Raw genomic sequence first — 23,709 nt, 5'->3', positions numbered from 1 at the left:
ATAACAGCTAAAAAGTGGAAACAACCCAAATGTCCATCAACTGATGAATGGATAAACAACATGTGGTATATTCATACAACAGAATATTATTTAGCCATTAAAAGGTATAAAGTATTGTTATTTGCTACAACACGCATGAACCTTGAAAACATGCTAAGTGAGAAAAGCTTGTGCGTTTAACAGGCTATTCGTGCAACATATCTCCTTTAACTATTTCTCCTCTACGCGTTTTATACTCTACCACCCAAATACTATGTCCTTTATGATGTTTGCCAACTAACAAAATTATTTTGCCCTTCCATGACCCACTAAACTCTACAAGAAAATTTCTTTTACTCTGCCTAATTATTACAGTCATCTATGGACATGTACTGTGCCCCCTGCTTACTGAGCATAAGACTGTCAATCTTCACTTTCATAGAACAATGCCTTATATATAAAGATGTTCAATGTTCTTTAAAGGAGAAACGTCACTACAATAAAAAGAACATAGGCTTTGGAGTCTAATAGTCCTTCATGTATTCAACGACTAATTGCCGGTTACCTATTCTGTGCTGGAACTGAACTGAGTTCAAATCTAGATTCACCCATTTAATATCTGTACAATGTTGAACAAGTTACTTAACCTCTCTAAATCTATTTTCCTCTGTAAACTGAATGTGCTACCTACACTTCGCAGAAGTATTTGAGGATTAAATTCAATAATATATTCCTTTTGGTGCACATCTTCAATAAATGCTAACAAATGTGCTGAACACATTTCTTTAGGTCTGTAGCATCTGAAGGATATACCCAGGAAAAAAATGATCTCAAACTTCAAAAGCAAGTGATTTCAAATTTATAATTTATATTATAAACCCCACACTTTATTAGCAAAACTACCTATTCTGAGTTTGAGAAGTAATGCCATTTAAATCGGAGAACTCTCATATCCCAAATTGATACCATTATAGCTGTTAGAAAATTATTTTATCCTAACCAAAATTTGTTTTTCCAAGAAGCTTGAATATCTTAAAGGCATACTTTCTTAGGCAACAAATTTAAGAAATAGATAAAGCTGAGTCTGCAGAAGGTACTATACAGAGTGCTTTATGTATTATGACACTTGGAAAGTAAATGCACTGAGGAGGGCATGGTGATGGAGGACTCTCTCACACTGCTGAAAACTGGCACAACCTCCTAGGAAGGTAAATTGGCAATGTGAATCAAAGGCCTCAAAACCAACATACGTTTTGATCTAATAATTATATTCCAAGGACTCTATTCTGAGTAAATAATAAATGATACAAAACATTCAGGCACCAAGATGTTCACTATAAAATAGTAACATTTTAAAAAATCCACATTCAATATGCGTAGGTGGATAGAATCACATTTTTTAAAAAAAAGTTAAGAGTGATCGTTTGGGCATAGCAAAAGCACACGTGATTTTTATTGTCTTACTTCTTCCAACATAATATATCTGCAATTCAGATATGTTAATGATGGAAAAAAACTCTTTTTGAAAAGAGGCAAAACAAACTTTTCAGAGGTAAGAAAGTAGCAACATATTTGATTATCATTCCAGAATTTTAAAAGTGATTTCAGATACACTAGTTAGCCAGAGCTTTAAAACGTATCATTAAGATGAATAAAGCAGTCATTTTGTCAATTTAGCAAACGAGGAAACTAACACTGAGGTCACGTGGCTTACCCAAGGTTACATAGAGTTGAGACTAAGAACCATGATTCTCATTTCTAATTCTATGCTCTTTCCTCCACCAGCAGTTCTCAAAGCTTGGTCCCTGACCAACAGCAGCAGCACCACCTAGGAACCTACTAGAAACGCAAACTCTCAGCTCTGATCCCAGACGCACTGGATCAGAAACTCGGGAGAGGATGGTGGGCAGCAATCTTTTTAATAAGCCCTCCAGGATTCAGATACACAATAAATCTGAAAGCCATCGCTTGTATCACGCTACCTCACTAATGCTTTGAGAAATAATCAAAACTACTGGAAAAAGAGAGTGGTAGTGTTGCTCATACCGTTGTCGATTTCATGTTCACATTTGCAGGTTCTTCCTCATTTGTAACCCAAATAAGGGTTCACAATAATCTTAATGTCTGATTCCTAACCATGTAATTAACCAACCACTTTCTTTCGAATTACCACCAGCAATCCTAGAGGACAGGCAGATCTTCAGTAATGTCACAGAAAACGAAGTAACAAGAACACTGGAACATCACTAGCTAAAAATGCTCAGAGGAGGAAGAGTCTGATTTAGACGCGTTGCGTGTGTGGGCAGGGAGTGAGAGATGGAATCAGAAACATCAATTTTTATTAACCCAAACCATTACTTCTAGATAATAGTCTCATAATCTTGGTAACCATGGAAACCAATATGACTACTCGATCTCCTGTTGAAATCTAGTCCATAACTACTTACACAGCACTTGAGATAAATAAGGCACTGTACAGATGCCACAGGAAACACAAAGCTAAGGAAGATACAGTCTCTGCCCCAAGAAACTGCTGACATACCAGAGGATGTCAACATTTCATCTAAAATAAAGCAAGGCAAAGAGAGGGGGTACCCCATGACAAAGTTTAAAATTTGTCATGGAAATTCAAAGAAAGGTGACATCTCATTTTGGAGGGAGTGGACAGGAAAATGTGAATCTGGGGAGACGGAACTTCAATAGAGAAAAGCGGAGAAAGGGGGCATATCAGTCTCTAATTACAGAGAAAATGAGCAGCAAGTAAGAGGGGAGGGTGTGTGCAGAGGGACATCAAACTGTGATCACAGGCAATAGTGGAAAGAACACGGATTGGGTTACACTGCCTACCAGGGACAAACTACGTCACTTTGGCCAAGAAAGTTCATTTCTAGATAATAATTACTCATTAACGATAGGAATAATAATTATTATCTTAACCTCACAAGAGTTACTTAACTGAAAAAAAGACCAGAGAGAAAGGCCCCAATTAAAAAAACACTAAACATGTTTAAAGTTCAATAATTATTCTCTATTAGGTAAGATAAATTGTGTAATACTGTAAATATTTCAATTCAAAATATTGAAAATAATTCCATTTCAAAAATTACTTTCAGTTTCTATTATTAGTAAGTGAAACATATACAACATATATAACTAAACTATGGGCAGAAAAATCAAATTTATAAAAAAATTTTTAAATAGATTGTATATGAAAGTATCATCCTTTGGGGAGGCTTACTTATCTAGCAAAAGTATACTGGCAGTTTCTTCTAAAACTAAAGATACATTTATCAAACAATTTGACATCACACTCTTGGGGATTTATCCCAGAGAAATAAAAACTTGTTTATGCAAAAAACTGTACACAAAAGTTCACAGCAGCTTTAGTTTTAACAGCTAAAAACTGGAAACAACTCAAATGTCCTGAAGTGCATTTACAGTTAAATTATGATATACTGATATCACAGAATACTGCTTAGCAATAAAAAGGAACCAAATTTGAAAAGGTTACAAACTATAACCTTTTTGAAATAACAAAATTACGCAGATGGAGAACAGATTAGTGGTTGCCAGAAGTTACGAAGGAGTTGGTGTGGCTATAATGGGCAGCACCAGTGAGCACTGCGCTGATGGAACGGTTCTGTATGGTGACTGTGGTGCTGGTTACATGAAACTACAGTTACATAACTACACATGCAAATGAGTACAGGTATAACTGGTAAAACCTAAATAAGGTCTTCCGTCACTTTCCTAGTTTTGATATTGTATTATACTTATTTAAGCGATCAACACTGGGGAAGATAGGATGAAGCGTGCATGGGACTTTCCCTGTACATTTCTTTACGATTTCTTGTGAATCTATCATTATATCAAAATAAAATTTTTTTTTTAAAAAAAGGAATGCTGCCAGTTTTTCAAAATGGATGATACCCATTCTTCTAACAGTACTTTCAAAGTGGTATTCTTACCCATTGCTGATAGCATACTAAACTGCTACAGTCCCCTGTGGAAAAATGATTTTACAGTATAAATCCAGGGCCATAAAAGATTTGTGCCTTTTGACCTAGCCATCTAACTTCTGAGAATCACCTAAAGAAACAATATCAAATCTGGGAAAACATATATATGTATTTATATACATATATATATATATAAAGATGTTACTACAGTGTAATTGAGAACAAGGTAAAACTGATGCAACCTAGATGTTTGAGAATACGGGAATCATTAAATTCTCAAAATCTAGTCATGAAATATTATGCAGCCATTTGATAATACTGAAAATGGTACAATAATACAACAGAAAATGCATATTATGAGAGACTAAATAATACAACAGAAAATGCATATTATGAGAAACTAAAGTGAAATTCAAAATTAGTTGCATATAAAATAACAGGAAATATTTCTCACAAAAATAAAAGATGATAATGGTGTTAGTACGACAGAACTATGTGTATTTTTCTCAAACTTTTCCATTAGAGTTGTCGTATTAGTTTCATAGTTTAAGAAATAAGCATATTTTTACCTTATCCCAGAAATCAACCAAAGCTGTAAAGTCCCATTTCTTAGAATATGCCACATTGTATTTCAGTATAGCATCCTATGGAAAAAGCATAAACAAAACCTCATGATATAGTAAAGTGAATTATCTATGAATAGCCTGGCTCCTTTATGAACTATTTCCAGTATATTTCTTGATGTTGGACAACCTTCTCCTACCATTAGTTACTCCACATCAGTAGCTATGAACAAACAGAATGCATACTAATTCATCACTCACTTAAGAAAAATGATACTGAAAGGTCAAGAAATAGGGGGAAAAACATAATTACTCTAAAACATGCACTTTAAACAGAGGCAATATAATTCAAGTGGACAAAAATTGGATCTTGGGGATAAAAAAATTAAACATTATAGTGACTTTTGGTCTTCAATAGGGTCACACTACATATACAGATATTTAGTGTATTAGCATTAAGATTTTATTAGGAGAGTAAATTAGGAAAAAAATATTTCTAAAAAGGCTCCCTAGGGAAAAGGGCAATAATGAAAAAAAGACTGAGAAACATTAGCTTAAAGCCTAAAATGGTCTTTTTTACTTTATTATCAATTATTTTTATAAGCTACACAGAAATGGTTATCTTTCTCCATTAGTCCATGTAAATTACACATTTTTGCAAAAAGTCAAACTAGTGCGCCATCTACTGGTATAATTTTAACTGTCTGAATAGGCAGTACTTTACCTGGTTACCAGAATGGGGTAGACATAAGACAACCGTTAGTTATGCAAAAAGAGCTATTATTTACAATTATATTTTATCTCACCCTTTTAAATTTCTTTTTGATTATATTTTATAATACATATTAAATTACTAAAGTAATAAATATGTAGAATTTATAAAAAAAACATTTATTACCATAATACACATCCCCCAATTTTTTTATTGAAGGCATATTAAGTTTGAAAAACACTGTGCTGGATTATTACTATAAACCTTCCAAATTTCCTCACCATTGAAGATGTTTTTAAAAATTAACACTCTGCCAAAAAACTTCCTGAAAAATATCTCATGCCACATAAATCATCACCAAGGTTAAAAAATGAGCCAACAAAATGTGTATTATCTACTTGGAATAAGAATATACCCAAGTTCCTTCAAAAAGGAAAAGAAAAAGCATCAATCATGAAATAACATGACAAGAAAAAGGTTTTAATTTACTCTCACAGCCATAATACAAAATTTTCCATTCAGAAAGAAAAGATTTTAAGGATTTTTTTTTCCATAATTACTGGTATGTGATTTCAGGACCTCAAACAAAATATTAAATAGTGATGTCTATCAACAGGTGAATGGACAAACAATGCATACACTGGAATAAGCTACTGATACACTCAACAACGTTGATGAATCTCAAGGATCTTCATCTAAGTGCAAGAAGCCAGACACACTAGCATACATAATATATGATTCCATTCATGTAAAATGTAAACTGATCTACAGTTTAAAAAAAAAAAAAAAGACAGAGCAACAGTTGCCTGGGGCCAATGCAGAAAAAGGAAAACTGACCACAAATGAGTAAAAAGAATCTTTGAGGGGTGACAGGAATGTCCTTGTATCTTGGCCGCAGTGGGGGCTTCAAGGGTATAAGCAAATGTCATACCTCATCAAATTACATTCTTTAAAAGGATGTACTTTCTTATACGTAAATTATTCCTCAAAGTTGGTAAGGAAAAACATTCTGAATAGCATTTACATTCTAATTCTTTAATGGAGTTTTATAATTAGCATTAACTCCTAACTAATATTTACTTTTATTTCAGTCTTCAAGTCTCAGAAGTAGTCCACCATGAGATCTATCACCAGAAAAACTGAATGCTACTCTATACAGTAATCTTAGCTGAATGACTTTTTTTCAGTCCATAATTCATAATAAGCACGAGTTAAAGCACAAAGAAGTCCGTTCTTTGCAAATTATGAGACATTATTCACAGAAATATTACAGTGTAAATCAACTTTTGAGGACACTGTTCCTTTTTTAAATCTTTAACATCTCTAATCCCTCTAATTCAACATCAAATGGCATAAATACAGCAAAAACATCATTATATTCAATAAGAGGGATTGAATGTCTCCCCCTCCCTCTCATAGTATTCTTTCAGCAAAAGTAACAATTTCCATAAGCAGAGAGAAGAAAATCTCAGTGGATTACTCTATTCTGTTGACTCTACCATAAACAAGAAAGGGAAATTCAGATTAGAGAAGCAATGTAATTTAGAACACTGATTATTCTTCATTTGTGTTTAAAGAAAAAATATGTAAATTCTTAAATAATCCTGTTTGTAAGGCCATAAAGGCCCTAAGTCAGTGTTTTTCAAATGGAGTCTGTAGTATTCTTGATTGGCCTGCTTGTGTTTGTGAGTTTATAGTTGTGGTTTTGGAATGAATACAAAGCCCAAAAAATGATACATTGTAGAAATGAAAGCTGGTATTTTAAATACATAAAAATGGTGGAAAGACTGAGCCATCCTAAGATGCACTGCAGTATAGGAATGTCAAAGTCTAAAAAACCTGGACCAAAGTGGTCACTATCATATTTATTTGCAAGCTGATGTTCTGCATACAGATCCCATCTTTGCCTCTACCAAAACCCACCAACTGTTTGAGATTAGTTTTAAAAAAAGTAGTAAATACAAAGAATGTTTTCTTTACACAGTATTTTTTTTTTTAAGTTTCTCAGCATACTATTTTGAGGCTCAGATCAGCGGTTAAAAACCTTCTGTGCAAAGAAGAAATACTGATTACAAATTCTTTTCACATGATAATGAACACAGTGCAAATGATGGGTCATAATGTTTAAAATGGAAAAAACCAAACTGACACAGCTGGACACTACAAGCGTAGAGTTTATACTTAACTTTTATGTTTGCACATATGTAATTAACATATTAACAATAAGTAAACTCTGGCAGACCCTAAGAATTACTCCCATTTAAAAGAATTACAAGATTGAGAAATATTGTCCCTAAGAAATGAAATTTTTAGAATATATTATGGTACAGCAAACCACTGGTTTTCTTGTAAAGGGAAAAAAAAGGAGCTACAGGAAAGGTATAGAAAGTTTAAGAATAACTCGTAAGTGAAATGAAAAGAACAGTATAAAACCTGAGAAACTATACACAAGTCTCTCAAAGAAAATGAAGCCCATTTTCACAGAAGTATAAAAAAGTCTGTTTATAGTTATAAAAACTTTAAGTTTATATAAGGCTATAGTGCCAAAAATAAACATACTCACTCATATTTTAAATATGAGAAAAAACAATCTAATGGTTGCCCTTACAGTCTTAAATATTTTTTAAATCAAAAAATAAATTATTGCCAAAATATAAGATTAATAAATTATGAAACTGCTAGAAGCTATATTAAGAGCAATAAAAAGTAGAATGCTTAATGTATACTTTAATCATTAGGAAACTCAGCTACCCTTCAGGCAAACAATGCTAAAGTCATTATTCTTCCCTGACTTACTTTTAAAGACATTTCAGAAGCATGATAATTCTAAAACAAAAATAACAGAGAAGCCAGGACCAAAGGAAATTGGATGGGGAATCAAGAAACAGAGGTCTTATTCCTGGTTCTCCAAATTATGCTGTGTGGCTCCAGGCAAGTCATTTACAACTCTCAATTCTTCTACTCATTTCCTAGTGATGGAGTGTAAACCAACAATGTCTCTAAAGAGAGTTCCTCAGAAAGCAGGCACTTTGCATATAAATAATGCTGTTACCTAAGTTTATTAAAGATCAAAAAATGTCTCTGAGGGAGGATACCAGAGCCCATCTCTAAGAACTACAAGCAAGACAAGAATAGCAAAAGAACACACCTTCAGGTTTTGGGGTCGAGTGAATTTGTTGAGAAGTGCAGTCTGAATGAGCTCCCACCGGCTCCCTGCAGTTCGCTCACCGTTCTTTAAGGAAAAGAAAAACATGAGGAAACTATTCCAAGTTCTTTCACATGGTAGAATCAGAAGTCAAACAGCAAGTATTAAAATACCTCTCAGATACTAAAAGAACATCAGTTCTGTTCAGTTTTGTTCTTACCTCATCTTCCACAGGGTACAAGTTTTGTTCTGAGCAAGGCATTTTAACATGCTTGTTGTCCCACAAATCTTTAAAATGTGTCGGAAAAGGTTTAGGAACTTCTCCTGCTCGCAAAAGATCTACCTGAAATACAAGAAAACTGTAAGTGCATAAAAAGTAGGCATATCTTCTACAAAATAATCCAAAGAAAGCAGCCAAAGCAAATGCTATAAAATACAGACCAGCTCCTAGGCAAGAAATCTCAAGTCTTTTTCAGTTGTTCCCACTCCTTACCACCAATTAATCAGTTTCCAAGTCACCATGTTCTAGGCATTCTTTCTTCATCCCATCCAGCCTCCTGGTCCTCATTATTCCTTGCCTGAATTTCTGGCAACAGCTTTCTATCCGTCTCCCTAACTCCAACTGCTCCAAACACATTCATCCCCCACAAAACCCTTATCCCCACTTGGGAATAACATTATCTTTCTAAAGTATCCCCAAGCTTCTAATCCTATAATGGCTCCCCTCTGCCTACACTTTGATTCCAAATGATTCCAGTTTTTAACATCCTCTTATCCCAAACACTATCTGGTTAAACATCTATTCTGACCTTCAAGACTCAGCTCAATTTTCATTTCCTCTAAGAAGTCTTTAAAAACTTTCTAATAGGCAGTAAGTTTATTCTCTCGTTTTATTTGATCATTATCATACTAGAGCACTTTTTTCCCTTCCCCCACTAGACTCTAAACTTCTTGAGAATAATAACTATATTAACTTTGCATTTTAAATATTTACAACAGAGCCTGACACATGTATTTTTAATATGTCTAAGTATTTACATACATACAGTTGATCCTTGAACAACATGGGTTTGAACTGCACAGGTGCACTTTATACAACGATCTTTCTCAATAAATACATACTACAGCACCACACAACCAACAGTTGATTGAATCTGTGGATGTGGAACCTCAGATTATGGAGGGTCAACTGTAAAGTTATACTCACATTTTTGACTGCCCAGAGGGTCAGCACCCCTAACCCTCAAGTTGTTCAAGGGTCAACTGTATATGTAAATATACACATACATGTGTATGTATGTATATGTGTGTGTGTGTATACACAACACATGCTACTTATAATAAGCATTAGGCAAATGTCTGAGGAAGAAGATACTTTAAAACAAAAAAGTTTTACATTTTGCCTAATCTGGACATATCATATAAATGGAATCACACAAAATGTGATCTTTTGTGTCCGGCCTCTCACTTAGCATAATGTTTTCAAGGTTCATCCATGCTATAGCATGAATCAGAACTTCACTGTAGATCATCAAATAATCACATAAATAAATATAAAATTTCAACTGTATGATGCTATAAATAAGAGGTTCATAGTGTCATAAGAACCTTTCTAGACAATTTTAGCTTATCTGGTGAGCTTAGTGAAGGATTCTTTGAGGAAGTAGCAATTGAGCTCAACTCCAAAAGATAAAAAGAAGTAGGAAAAGGTGGAGGGAACAAAGAAAGGGAACAGCCTATGGAACGAAAGACTGTCAAATAGGCAGCTTCATTAAAAGTCTGCAACCCAAAAGAAATAAATCTGTAGGCCATTTATATAGATAATCATTAAAACCATAAGTGTGTATAAGACTACCAAAAGAGAAGATAAGAGGACCTATGAAAAAGCCGTGGGGAACTTCAACAACGTTTAAGGGCCACATACAGAAAAAAAGCTAAAAGCAACATAAAAAGTGGCTTAAGGAGGTAGGAAGAAACTCAGGATTCTATGGTGTCAAGGAAACGAAAGGATGAGAATATTTTAAGGAGGAAAGAATAAAGAATGGTCAAGAGGCAAAAGTGGCTGCGTCATCAACATGCCAAAAGTATTTTCACCTCCATATGGGGACCCCAAAAGTGATTTTGTAAAAATGTTCCATGTAATCTGAGGTGACAAAAACAGGTACCAGTAGAGCTTCACACACAGGGGAACACATATATGAGTATGCTTTTAATGTCTGTCTGTCTAATGTGTGTGCACAATCATGTAGTACATGCATCTACATGTGTGTTTGCCTATATGTGTATAGATGTTTGTGTGTGAATGTGTGTGTGAGTGCATACATTTACAATCAAGCACTAACTATGATGTCCATGCAGTTTCAGACTGACATTTCTAACGCTAAATACCAGCTTTATTTTATTAAATTCTGTAACTATTAATATCTGGCATCTTAGAAGTGTAACTAAGGACTGCCTATTTAATAACTATTAATTATACATATATCATATTACCATACTCAGGAAAAAGAATCTAGAAGAAAATACACCAAATTGTTAAACTCTGGGAATAGAACCGAGACACTTGGGTTTCCTGAGGTATATGTTTTCACATAACAGTTGCTTTTTGTTTTCCCCACTGACCCTGCACTACTTTTGTAATAAAATAAAACTTTTATAAATTCATTGGATATCTAACAATAAATAAATAGTAGTTACAGAGATTAAGTAATGATGGTATAAGATGCTTCAGGTTTTCTTTGTGGGCAGTGGCAGAGAGGAAGCAGGAAAAATCAAAATCACTTACTTCCCCTGATCAACCTTTTCTCCACATCTTCACCATTAACATCTTGTCAGTCATCCAAGCCTTTTCTTAACTTTACACACATTATCAATACCTCCTTCTCCCTTATCACTCGTACTTAAGAATTCACCACGTCCTATCAATATTACCTCAGAACAATGCAACCATTTATTCTCTTTTATTCCCAGTTATTATTACCCTGTCTCATTTCCAAACTCTTTTAAATAGGAGAAATTTTTTTCCCCATGAAATCTGATACAAAATCATTATATTTAAATATAAGCTATCTTAGTAAATATGATTTACTACAGTAACTTTACTTATTCTAACATCACTAGCAATGAGGCTATTTTAAGGACTATAAAATCTGAAACTACGAGTTAGAGATGACAGCTAAAGCTTACATCAAACTACTATTTATGTTTATATCTCCTATCCAGAATTAAGAAAATCCTATTCACACACCTAAATAGTTGCAAATGGTAACTTTTTTTAACTGCTATTTTGATGCTTAAGGAAATTCTTCAGTCAAACAGCAGTGGCAAGAGAACCTTGATTCTATGATCTGCACAAAAGTGAGTTCTCTTGGTAAAATCTGCTGGTTAAAATCTGATATTAAGCATTTCTAAATTTGGGCGCATTTGTTAGTTGTTTTACTACAAGTTTTTCATAGTTAAAAATATAATTTAGAAAAGAAACTTGAGTCAATTTCAAAAGACCCCCTGAACCACTCTGATGCAGCACAATTTGATAATTAATGTCTCTTTACTTTTCGTCTCTTATCTGAGCTCTTACATTACCTTTCCCTGCTTCCAACGTATCCTTCAGTTTTCCTTACACACAGCTGTCAGATCAATCTTGCTATACATACAGTACTATTATTGTCACACAGACATTTTAATGACTTCCAATCCTATAGACTCAAGTCCAGTTCCTGGCACCTGAAGCCCTCTACAATATGGACCAAATCCATTTTTCAAGTCTTCTACCATTTCCCATCCAAATTCTCAGTTCTAGCAAATCAATTGTTTTTCATTTCTAAAACAAATAGTTTTTAAGCACACAGCCTTTTCCTATAAAGGTTATGCATCTGTCTAGAATTCCCTTGCCTTACTAACTCCACCTCAGAAATTTCTTCTCATCTTTAGGAGCTCAGCTCAAACCCCACCACCTTTCTTAATGTTGCTGCTACCTAACCACGCTAATGAATTCTGTATTTCAAAATATTTAATCATATGTAGAATAAGTTGTATAAGAAAAGGGATTTTTTTAAGTAGCCCTTGTGAAATCTAATACAGAGTCTGTCTAACAAATGAGATGAATACTTAATCCTGTATGGGTTTTTTTTGTTTGTTTTTTTGGCCACATCATGTGGCTTGTGGGATCTGAATTCTCCGACCATGGATCAAACCCAGGCCCACAGCGGTGAAAGTGCTGAGTCCTACCCACTTGACCACCAGGGAATTTCCCAGAGATGAGTATTTAAAACTGCTCTATGAGTGACAGAAATCTTCTAAAATTGGATTATGGTGATGGTTGCCTAACTCAGAAAGTTAACTAAGTATCACTAAACTGAGCACTTAAAATGGATAAATTTTATATACCTCAATAAAGTTGTTACTTTTTTTAAGAAAAAAAAAAAAAAAGAACCCATGCAAAGTATGAAAGAGGTTACCAGGGGTTAGTGAGGAATGGGAAGTTATTGTTTAGTAGGTAGTTTCTGTGTGGGAAGATGAAACATTTCTGGAAATGAATAGTGGTAACAGTTGTACAACATTGTGAATGCACTTAATGCCACTAAAATGTACACTTAAAAATGGTTAAGATGGTATATATACATTATGTGTATTTAACCACAGTTTTTTAAAATGAGGTTGGATTTAGAAATGTTGAGCTTGAGATACCTGTGGGACAGTGACAGACATGTCTAGAAGAATCTAGAGCTCAGAAAAGAGGGTAAAATTGAACAATGATTTGAGGATACTGAACCACATACAACTTTGAATTTTAGTACCTAACATGTAGTGGGTACTCAATAAATATTGTCAATTTAATTTTTTTTTAATCCAATAAATGTTCTTAAAAATACAGAAAAATTCAATTCCCTCATCAGAGAACAATGATTCCTCTTATGGGTCTGTTAAGTACCGTGTTAAGTAAGCTATCATTATATTTCTCCATTCTGTAGACTTCTCAGTACTCTATATATGCAGAAAAGAGAAGCACTTTCTATGCCTTGGTCTGTTTTTCATATTTATAACTATCACAATAAATTAAGACTTAGCATCGTCTCTCTTTATCAGTAAGAGGTAACACCTACCCGAATAGTCACTGTGTGACTGGCAGATGGTCTCAAGGGAGGCAGCCGGATCCCACACCTTGGCATTCTTCTCATCTCCTCAATAGGAGTTCCAAGCCATTTCTTATCTGGAGAAAGGTGAGGTGGAATGTATTTAGGGATCTTCCTTTCTGTTCTTTGATGTTTGATTTCACATTGTTCTTTTCTAAGATCAAAACAAATGTATTCAGTCACAAACCACTTACCGTTTAAATTTACTTAGATACACAAGTGAAAAAACTTACCCAGAACATTATTGTTTAAAATGTGCCAAACTTGCTCTTTCTCCTTGGTATTTAGAAAAAAACAAAAACAAAACAACAAAAAAACTTATAAGGCTTACAGTAAAACCCAAGAGCTTATTTTCAATAGTCTGTGGAAGGAATTTCCAAACACATGTAAATCACCTTCTGAAAATAGGGACCATGTAAAAATACGTACACTGCCAAATGAGTCATGATTCACAGTATCAGCCACCTTCTTCTCAGGACTCTAGACAGTAATTTTCAGTGAAGTGAATTTACTATGGCATGCTTGCCTAAGAGATCACAAAGATTATGCAGTGGGCTTTAAGACATCTATGGGATAATTGCAAAAACATAATTTTTATTTACATTTTTTTGTAATCAGACAGACTGGGATTTAAATCTCAGCTTTACTATCCACAAGTTATATAATTTCAGTGAATTCTCTAACCCAAATCTCAGTTTTCTCATTTGTTAAGTGAGCACAATACCACCTGTCTGACTATCAGAGTATTAGAGAAAGTACATAAACAGTGGCCTAAGAAAACAGTAGTTACTATCATACTTATGTTCTAGTAATTCCCATAAATCTCAGAAGTTCATGAAACTAAAATCTGATTAACTATTTATTTACTTCTTGTTTTCTGTTTCTGGGATATTTAGAATTTAACATTTTGAGTCTTAAGTTTAAATTTAGCATAAATAATAAGAAAAACAACTATTTCTTTGTTTCAATGTAAACCATAACTTTATTAACCCCCTCCCCTTACAAAATTAGAAAACATATTACACTATTGAAGATATTCTTGATGGCAAAAATTACCTTTTGTCCTCTGTTTTGGGTATTCTCATGAAATGATCTGTGATTTTAGAATCCTTTTTCCCATGTTGCTTAGAATTTCTGCACTCTACATTCAGGCTAGAAGTACTTCCAGGTAGTTTGACATTTATATCATTCATTCCAGTGCGACTCTCTCCTTCAAATTGGAAATGTAATCGAATCTCACCCCCCTTAGCAGAGGACCGTTTCCTCAATTCAGTGTCAGTTTCTCTCGCTTGGAACCTTGAAGGTTTACTTGCTGTTTGGGTGGAACTGCTATCTTCCTGTTCATCAAAACCTGGACTGGTCTCTTCATCTGCTTCTGAGCCCTGACAACTATTTTTGGAATTATCTACATCCATTGGTGACTCGGGTTCACTTTCTTTCTCAAATGGAGGAGAATTTCCTAGGCTACTTTCTCGTCTACTCAATTTGTTGGCATTTTTCAGTCCAGTACCAACATCCTCAGAGCCAATATCTGACAAGGGGCTCTCTGGCACCACATCTGTCTCTTCCTGCTGACACCCCACACAGTCTTCTGCAGGATGGCAAGCCTTACTGCACTTCTGGTGGCTTCTGGCTCCTACGCCCTGTTCAGCTTCTGTTGTCTGCTTTGCATTCACAAGCTTTACAGGTGTCAAAAATTGTTGATTATCTCTACTCTCCTCACTATTTGTGTCACTGTGATCATCATTTTGGGATGACTGATCAACGTTAGCATTACTGAACTGCTCTGGTACCAGAGTTACTGTTGGAGGTTCACTTTCCAAAAGCTGCTCTGAATGTTTCCCTTCACTTTGCCACTTACACACAGCTGCAGTCTGATGCTGGTTCAAATATTGTGTACTTTTTTCAACTGGTGATTTATCAAAACCTAGCTGAGAAACATTTTCTAATTTTTCCATGTTATGTTGATAAAAGTTATCTTTTTGTACAGAACTCATCATGGATTCTTCTCTTGTATTGTTGTTTTCTTTACTATGCAAACTACAAAAAAACAGAAAGAATGATACAACAAAACTTATGATACAACAGAGAGAATTATGATGCAAAAAAATCACTTACCCAAACACACTCCTACAATGTCACAGCAATAATTAAATTACTTGTGATTACCTGTGCATACAGCATGCTCTTTCGTGAGTCTATGTTTTTGCATATACGCCTATAATGCCCTTTCCCCAACTGTGTGCCTGGCAAACACCTGCCAGAGTGCAGTGTTAAACTTCATTCGCCTCCTGTGCAGTCTTCCCTGCAAAGATAAGGCTGACTCTCTGTTCTATATGCTAACCACCACCATACCTTGTTTATACCTTTACTGTTACATTCATCACACCATGTGTTTTGGTGTCTGTCAGAACCACTACACTATAAGTATCTTAAAGACAGAGACAGTTCCTCTTTCATCACTGTATCTCAAGTATATTAGACCATCCCTTGCACTTAGGAAACTCTTAAAAATTCTTATTTATTAACTGAAATGTAGATAAAGAAAATGGGAAAGCAAAAAGGAGAAAAAAGAGCATGAAGCATGATAAAACATCCATATAGCATGTTATTCATTTGTCTATATAGGCATATTTCTATACCTTTCTGATTCAGCTGTCTTGATTCCTTTAGTGTCCATCCAACTGGTAATAGTCTTTTGTTTGAAAACTGTAAAAAAAAGAAAAAAAATTAATGTATGTGCATGCATACGTTCAAAGAGAAAATACCTATAGCAGCATAAATACATGTAAGGCATTATGCTAGTTTTGTGGATTAAACTAATATTAGTCACTCCTTCCCCACTCAGGCAATGGGAGATAATACAGAAATATAAATATATATTTGGCATGGAAGAGAAAGTGACCAGACCCTAAAAGAATTGGTATGGCCTAATGGATGAGAGTACAGGCTCTGAAATCAGATTACCTAGATCCAAATCCTGGCTCTCCTACTGGATTCCTGTGTGACTGTGAAGAGCCATTTCTCTGTGTCTCAGATTTCTTATTAGTAAACATGCAAATTAATAGTATCTCTCCTGGGGTTATCGTGATGTTTAAATTAAATAGTAACCATTGCAAAGTGTTTAGGGCACTATCTGATATATGCTCAGTAAATATTAGTTCTTAATTATCACTAGTATTAAAAGAGACCCTTTTTTGACCTACCTCCTAGAGTAATGGAAATAAAAACAAAGATAAATAAGTGGGACCTAATGAAACTTCAAAGCTTCTGCATAGCAAAGGAAACTATAAGCAAGACAAAAAGGCAACCCTCAGAATGGGAGAAAATATTTACAAACGAATCAACAAAGGATTAATTTCCAAAATATATAAACAGTTCATGAAGCTCAATGTCAAAAAAACAACCCAATCAAAAAATGGGCAGAAGACCTAAATAGGCATTTCACCAAAGAAGACATACAGATGGCCAAGAGGCACATGAAAAGCTGCCCAACATCACCAATTATTAGACAAATGCAAATCAAAACTACAATGAGGTATCACCTCACATCGGTTAACATGGGCATCCTCAGAAAATCTACAAACAAATGCTGGAAAGGGTGTGGAGAAAAGGGAACCCTCTTGCACTGTTGGTGGGAATGTAAATTGATACAGCCACTATAGAGAACAGTATGGGGTTCCTTGAAAAACTAAAAATAGAATTACCATATGACCCAGCAATCCCACTGCTGGGCATATACCCAGAGAAAACCATAATCCAAAAAGACACATGCACCTCAATGTTCACTGCAGCACTATTTACAATAGCCAGGACATGGAAGCAATCTAAATGTCCATCAGCAGATGAATGGATAAAGAAGATGTGGTATATATATATATATACAATGGAATATTAGCCATAAAAAGGAATGAAATTGAGACATTTGTAGAGACACGGATGGACCTAGAGACTGTCATACAGAGTGAAGTAAGTCAGAAAAACAAATATTGTACAGTAACGCATATATGCGGAATGTAGAAAAATGGTACAAATCAACCAGTTTGCAAGGCAGAAATAGAGACACAGATATAGAGAACAAACATATGGACACCAAGTGTGGAAAGCAGGGGCAGGGGATGAATTGGGAGATTGGGATTGCCATATATACATTACTAATAAGAAAAAAATATCAAATTGTACACTTTAAATACGTGCAGTTTATTTTATGTCAATTATATCTCAATAAAAGTTCTTAAAAAAAAAAAAAAAAGATCCTGAGGGAGTTCCCTGGTGGTCTAGTGATTAGGATTTGGTGCTTTCACTGCCATGTCCTGGGTTCAATCCCTGGTCAGGGAACTGAGATCTTGCAAGCTGCATGGCACAGCCAAAATAAAAATAATAACAATAAATTATTAAAATAAAATAAAAGAGATCCTGATAAGAAATTAAGATATTTCTGAGGAAAAAACTACTTGAGGGAACCAAAGTAAGTGGGATTATCTGGTAAGTAGTCCTTGAATTGTGCCTTGAAGAATAAACATGTAGTCACATAAAGGAAAAATCAGAAGCAATAGAACCAATGGCAGAGAAATATAAAGAACGCAACAGAAAATATGGTTGAAAAGTCAGCTAGGACCATATCATAGAGATCCCTGAATAACCCACAAAGTGAGGTACAAAAAAGTATCAAAAGTAACACTCAGAGCTGTAATGCCAGAATTCAAATCTGGGAGGCAGGATACACAGCCTGGAAGGCAGATGTGAAGAGACAAGAAGGAAGAGCCTGTCAGGAGAAGCCAGTAAGGAAGGTATTGGTCTAGCTCAGTGGTTCCCAAACCATCTGAATCATCAGCAGGCTGACAACAAATGGATCCAAGGGCCACACCTAGACCTTCTGAATCAAAATCTACATGTGATGATGGAGGTATGAGGGGAGCTATAATCTATTTTTTTTCAAAAAATGATTTTGATGATCAGCAAGGTTGAAGAACTGTTGGTCAAGATCCAAAACTAGTCCTTGTGAGGATAGAGAATAAAAGTTGAGAAGTGAGAGCCATTACAGACTGCACAATAGGAGAAGTTAAAAATGACACTAAGCTTTCTGCTTGAGACTTGAAAGATGATTACAACGTTAAACAGAAATGTAGAATATAAGAGAACTGGATTTAGGGGGAAAATATGATTGGGTCGATACTGAACACACTAAATTTGAAATGCCAAAGAGATAACTAGATAGAAATGACCAGCAGACAGTAGCAAAAGTAAAACTGATGTTTCAGTAAGGGCCATGTAATATAAATAAATGCAATCACAATTTATATAAACATTAGAAATTTAAGTATGCTTTTAAAAGTTAATGTACTGCATATGGATTACATGTATATAATATTTTAGTATAAGAAAACCTTGAACATTCTCAACTGCTGTCTAAACTGCAATGTAAGAATCTAGGCACCTTAGGTCATAAACTCTTCTTATTTACCTATGTCCCCTAAAACGGCATAACATGAGATGCCATTCCAAATATATGAAAATCAACAATTTATTTATCACTGTATCTGAGTGCCATTTACACTTTCCATACATTTACACTTTCCACAAAATACTGACATTCTAACTAAGCGAAATCTTTTATTAGCATTTTTAAAATCATTTCTATCACAAAAATTATATATATATATTTGATATTTCTTGTTGAATACCACCTTAGTGATTTTATTAAGTTAATACTTCTACAGAGAAAAAATTAGCTTCAGTCACAAGGGAGTAAGAGGATAAACCACCTGATTCTGAGACTTTTTCTCTCTAGTTAATTTCCTTATATCAAACACAGAAAGTATAGAAAATCTTCAAAATGAGCAATGAGCCAAAAAATTCATTTTGGGGGTCCGTTTATAATTTAAAATACCTTTTTCCATAAATGTAAAGATTCAGTGGTATGCAATGGCTAGGTTCCTGTAACACACATGAAGCATGGCACTATGATGACAAGCCTAAAGAACCTAAAGAGTGCGTGCAATATCATATCCTAAAAAACTGTGCAGAGTGTCGCAGTGCAGTGGCTCTCTCTTGCATCTCTGACACTGAGGATGTGTTCTCTCTAGCTTCAGGCTTCCTATTATAATTCCTGAAGCCTGAGAACAGGGTATGAAGGAGGAGAAGTAAGAGGTGAGGAATCCATATTTCCTGCTACTAAAACAATCCTCAGTCCTTTTGAGGACCCCAGAGAAAGGATAGCCTACTTCTCTTTCCAATACCACTACTTCCGGCTTCCAAAGGTTTCTTTCACAATACATCACAGGACTGTTTCAGTTGTACCCCTCTTATTCCTGAAGTAAGCATAGAAAGATGCGTCCCAGGTTCTGGGGAACTTCTTTCTTTTAACTAGAAGTAATCACAGCAAACAAAAAAGAGAGGCAATAGGAGGTGATGAAATATCAATAGACACAAGATCTGAAATCAAACAAAATCTTGGACTGAGATCTTTGCTCAGTCACTTACTAGTATGTACTTCATTTCTTTGAGCCTTTATTCCCTCACATATAAATTGGGGTTAACAATACCTATTTCCAAGGCTTATGTGGATCAGTGAGAGAAAATATTAAATGTCCAGTCTCACAAAGCAGAAACAACATATTCTGTACTAACATTTCCATGCAATCTCTTTTTTCACTGAGATCAGTAGTTCTCCAACTTTACTGACTTCACACCATTTACACATAATTTCATCAGTAACCTCACTCAGTAACCAACATATTTCAATGAGCAAATAATTCAACTAGGTGCTAGAGATACAGGCAAAAGGCACAAAACGCAGTAAAATTCACCTGCATTTAAAGGAACACCCCACCTTTACAAACAGCCTCTTTCGTCCAGCAGCAAGATAAGGCATGGGAAAGAAGAATATGGTGAGACCAAAGAGCAATGGACAGTGGGAGAGTTTTGAGAAGAGGAAAGAGGTTTGAAGATGCTTTTGATAGCATCGAGGATGAAAGAATGATAAGGGGGATGGGGGGGACAAGGCAGCTCAGTCCCCCACCCACCCACCACTGACCTACACTCAGACAATCCCTGGAGTGAGGAGAGAAGCTCTAGGTAGTTATAACAGGCAAAAAAGGGGAGCTCCTATAGCAACACAACTGGATAAACCTCATCGGAATGTGAATAGCATGCTGAGTTCTGCCTATGCGCAGGTTTGCAGATTTCAATCAGTATAAGAAACATGCCCAAGAAGATAAATAACACTAAATTTTAAGATACTGAATAAATATCCACTTCCCTATCTCACATCTCCTAAGATGACTACATAAAAACATTTTAAATACTAAGTTCCTAAAAGAATTCCAAAATCTCAAACAATAGATTTTGATACAAATTTAGACTTTGAACATTTTGTTACTTGGTGTCCCGTGCCAGGTATACAGAAAATATTTATACACATGCACAAGTACAGCCCGAGTATTAATTCACTTCCTCTTCTGCAGAAAATCAGAAGATCCAATCAGTGAGGAGTGACAGCTCCCCATCATCTCGAACTCACTCCTCTTCCTTTACATGCAAATAAGGTTAATAGGACCACAAATTGGCCTGTTACAGAAGTGAGATAACAGTCCTCTGCAATCTATTTCCTAAATCTTAAACCTATCTCTTCCTCCCCATCTTCAAAATAGCACCAATATTAAATAAATGGTTACATTACTCACTGGGCACCTGCATTTGTTTTCTACAACTGGTCTCCTTGTCTACAGTCTTGACTTTCTCTAACCCAGTGTTCCACAAACTACGAATGATCAACATTTTTTAATGAAATAGTACACACAATATGATAATGCATCACACATAGTAAAGGTAAGTAGCATTTCATGAAACATTTGTCTGTTATAAATATGGCACATTTATCAGCAGATATATATATATTGCTTACTCTGTGTACCAGGTGAAATTTATACTGTGGGTTGCAATCAGAAAGCTCCAAAGATCACTGCCTAAGCCATCTTTTCTAAAATATTAACCACATGCTTACAAGCTTTTTAGTGGCGCCCCATAAACCACAGAATAAAGCCCAAACTCCTGGAAATGTCATTTAAGTTTGTCCATAAATAAGCTCTTGCTCCCCTTCCCAGCTTCAATTGACAGTCTTGTCATTCCGTGCTCCTGTCAAGCCACCTTTTGTACATGCTGTTCCCTCAGCCTATATAATTTCTTCTCTCCTTGCTTTATACAGCAAATCCTGCTCATCCTTCAATACTTAGTGCAGGTCTGCTCCCCATTGCCTCTAAGTCCTGAGAGAACTAAGTGTACACCATTCATGAGAGGACTGCCTAACTCCTGCCCATTCTTTTATACTGTTGTCCAACGTATTCTTTTTGAAATGCTCTTGTCCTTGCATGACACAACAAAAGCCAGGCTTTCCTCCTACTTCTCTGGCTGCTTCTCTTCAGTCTACTCTAAAATGGCGGTCTTCCTAAAGTTTCTGTCCTAGGTCACCTTTATTTTCGCTACATGTTTTATACTATCTAATCTACTTCCACAGCATCAATTATGGTGTATATGACAAGAATTCCCAAATCTGTATTTCCAGCACAGATATATTTCTTATGAGGTACAAACCCACGTATCCCATTCTCTCCTAAATCCATCCACTTTTCCCCCTTCCTACTGCCTGCAACCAAGTATTAACCATCATTATCTCCCATCTAGACTAACTCCTTAACTAGTCTTGGGTCTGTACTTGTTTACTTTCATTCTTCATTTTGCACACAGCAGCCACAAAGACCTTTAAAATGTGTTTTTAATAAATATACATATATTTAAAAAACATATATCCAATCAAGTCACTCCCCTACTGAAACCCTTTAATAGTTTCTCATTGCCCTTAGAAACAAAGTTCAAAACCCTTCACATCGCCCACTATGATCTGATCTTTGCCTATCTCTCTGCAACCCCATCTCTCAACTCTCCCCTGTAGACAATATGTATCAGCTGCGCTTTGGGATCACTTCATTAACTTCTCTTCATCTAGCTAACTCATCACTCCTCTAGTCCTCAGAATAAGATTCTTATCTTCTGGCTTCGTGAGAGTATCTTTGATCCCACAAACTGGATTAGGTACAGTTGACGTCTACCATAACACTCTGTTCTTTCGTGAAATGGAACATTCACTACCCTTTATTATGTTGACTTCCATAATTGTCTACCTCTCCTGATAGATTTTGGGATCTGAAGACAGAGACCAAGTTACTTTTGTTCAACAGTGTATGCCAGAGACAAGCATAATACCAGTTAAGACTAACAGTTCTGCACCCAGGGACCTAGAATCTAAATTGAGATAAGCTGTGATTTACTTTGTAGCTTTCTTTCCATCTAGAGGCTGAAGCTTCATATACACAATTAAATCTCGTTAACGACTAAGGCAATTTCTCAATCAAACCTGAAAAATGCAAACAAGTGGAGTATCCTACACTTCCCTCCCTGTGAGTGACGGCTCATCGGGGTTTCTCACGCCACCAATCGCCATGGGGAAAACCCGGCACCATTCTCCCACTAGTGGCTTTGGTGCCTCAGCAAGGGGACCTAAGAGTTCAGAGTGGTGCCTACGGGACCAGAAAAGCGGGGGGGGGGGGGGGGGGGGGAGGGGCACGGTACTGGAGTCTCTGGCTCCTCAGACAAAGACGAAGAAGAGGTTTGGGCCGAGGCAAAGGATAAAGAGCTTTATTTCCCCCACGTACCAAGCGAGGTGGCGCTGCCTCTGTGCGGTCCCGCCCGCCCCGGGAGGCAGCCTGACGAGGACGGCGGGACCCTGAACTGCACCGGAGCGTCCTTGGAATGTAGGACGCGCCTCTGCCTGCCGCTGAAGCTCCGGGCGTCCGAGGCGGCCGGCGGAGAAGTTGCAGCGGCGCCCCAGCGGGGTCTCTTGGTGCAGGGCTCACAGCCGGGGCCCGCGCTCATGCTGGGACCCGCAGGGCACAGTCCCCGGGCTAGCCCGGGCGGAGAGCCTCATTCACTAACCCTGGGAGGGACGGACGGCGCCTCCCGGCACCATGCCCTCTCTGCCGCTGCCTGCTTCTGCAGCTGCTGCTCTGCCGGACTCTCGGGCCAGGCCCTAGCCAGTCGCCTGCCTTCCCTCTTTCACAGGCGCCCCACCTGCCTCAAAGATACGCCGCTTTGATTCCGGCTTCGTTCACTTTCCCACCACCGGAAAGCTGCCGTCAGGCGCTTCCGGCTTCCGGGACGTACG

The 23,709-nt window shown here is 36.3% G+C and overlaps 1 protein-coding gene across 6 annotated transcripts in view; it reads right to left on the bottom strand.

Annotated features, from left to right (window-relative positions):
* The window catches only part of PARG (poly(ADP-ribose) glycohydrolase), a 124,404-nt gene extending 100,714 nt beyond the window's left edge, over positions 1–23,690 (bottom strand). For 2 of the 6 annotated variants that reach the window (XR_009053916.1, XR_009053917.1), the window contains exons 1-7: positions 23,201–23,690; positions 16,133–16,199; positions 14,547–15,530; positions 13,461–13,644; positions 8,579–8,701; positions 8,362–8,445; positions 4,508–4,582 (exon numbers count right to left, since the gene is read on the bottom strand). Coding sequence is in view for 4 of the 6 variants with exons in the window: in XM_057736417.1 (XP_057592400.1) it covers positions 4,508–4,582; positions 8,362–8,445; positions 8,579–8,701; positions 13,461–13,644; positions 14,547–15,530; positions 16,133–16,199; positions 23,201–23,420 (1,737 nt within the window). In the remaining 2 variants the exon portion in view is untranslated. Of the gene's footprint in view, positions 1–4,507; positions 4,583–8,361; positions 8,446–8,578; positions 8,702–13,460; positions 13,645–13,723; positions 13,767–13,919; positions 13,977–14,546; positions 15,531–16,132; positions 16,200–23,200 lie in introns of those variants that run through there. The other 4 variants (XM_057736417.1, XM_057736419.1, XM_057736420.1 and 1 more) reach the window with 4 other exon arrangements.
* Positions 23,691–23,709: the final 19 nt, after the last annotated feature.

This window comes from Hippopotamus amphibius, chromosome 5 (genome assembly GCF_030028045.1).
Source record: "Hippopotamus amphibius kiboko isolate mHipAmp2 chromosome 5, mHipAmp2.hap2, whole genome shotgun sequence".
Taxonomy (NCBI): domain Eukaryota; kingdom Metazoa; phylum Chordata; class Mammalia; order Artiodactyla; family Hippopotamidae; genus Hippopotamus; species Hippopotamus amphibius.
Note: the sequence above shows the minus strand (reverse complement) of the source record. Positions and strands in the feature narration are given on the sequence as shown.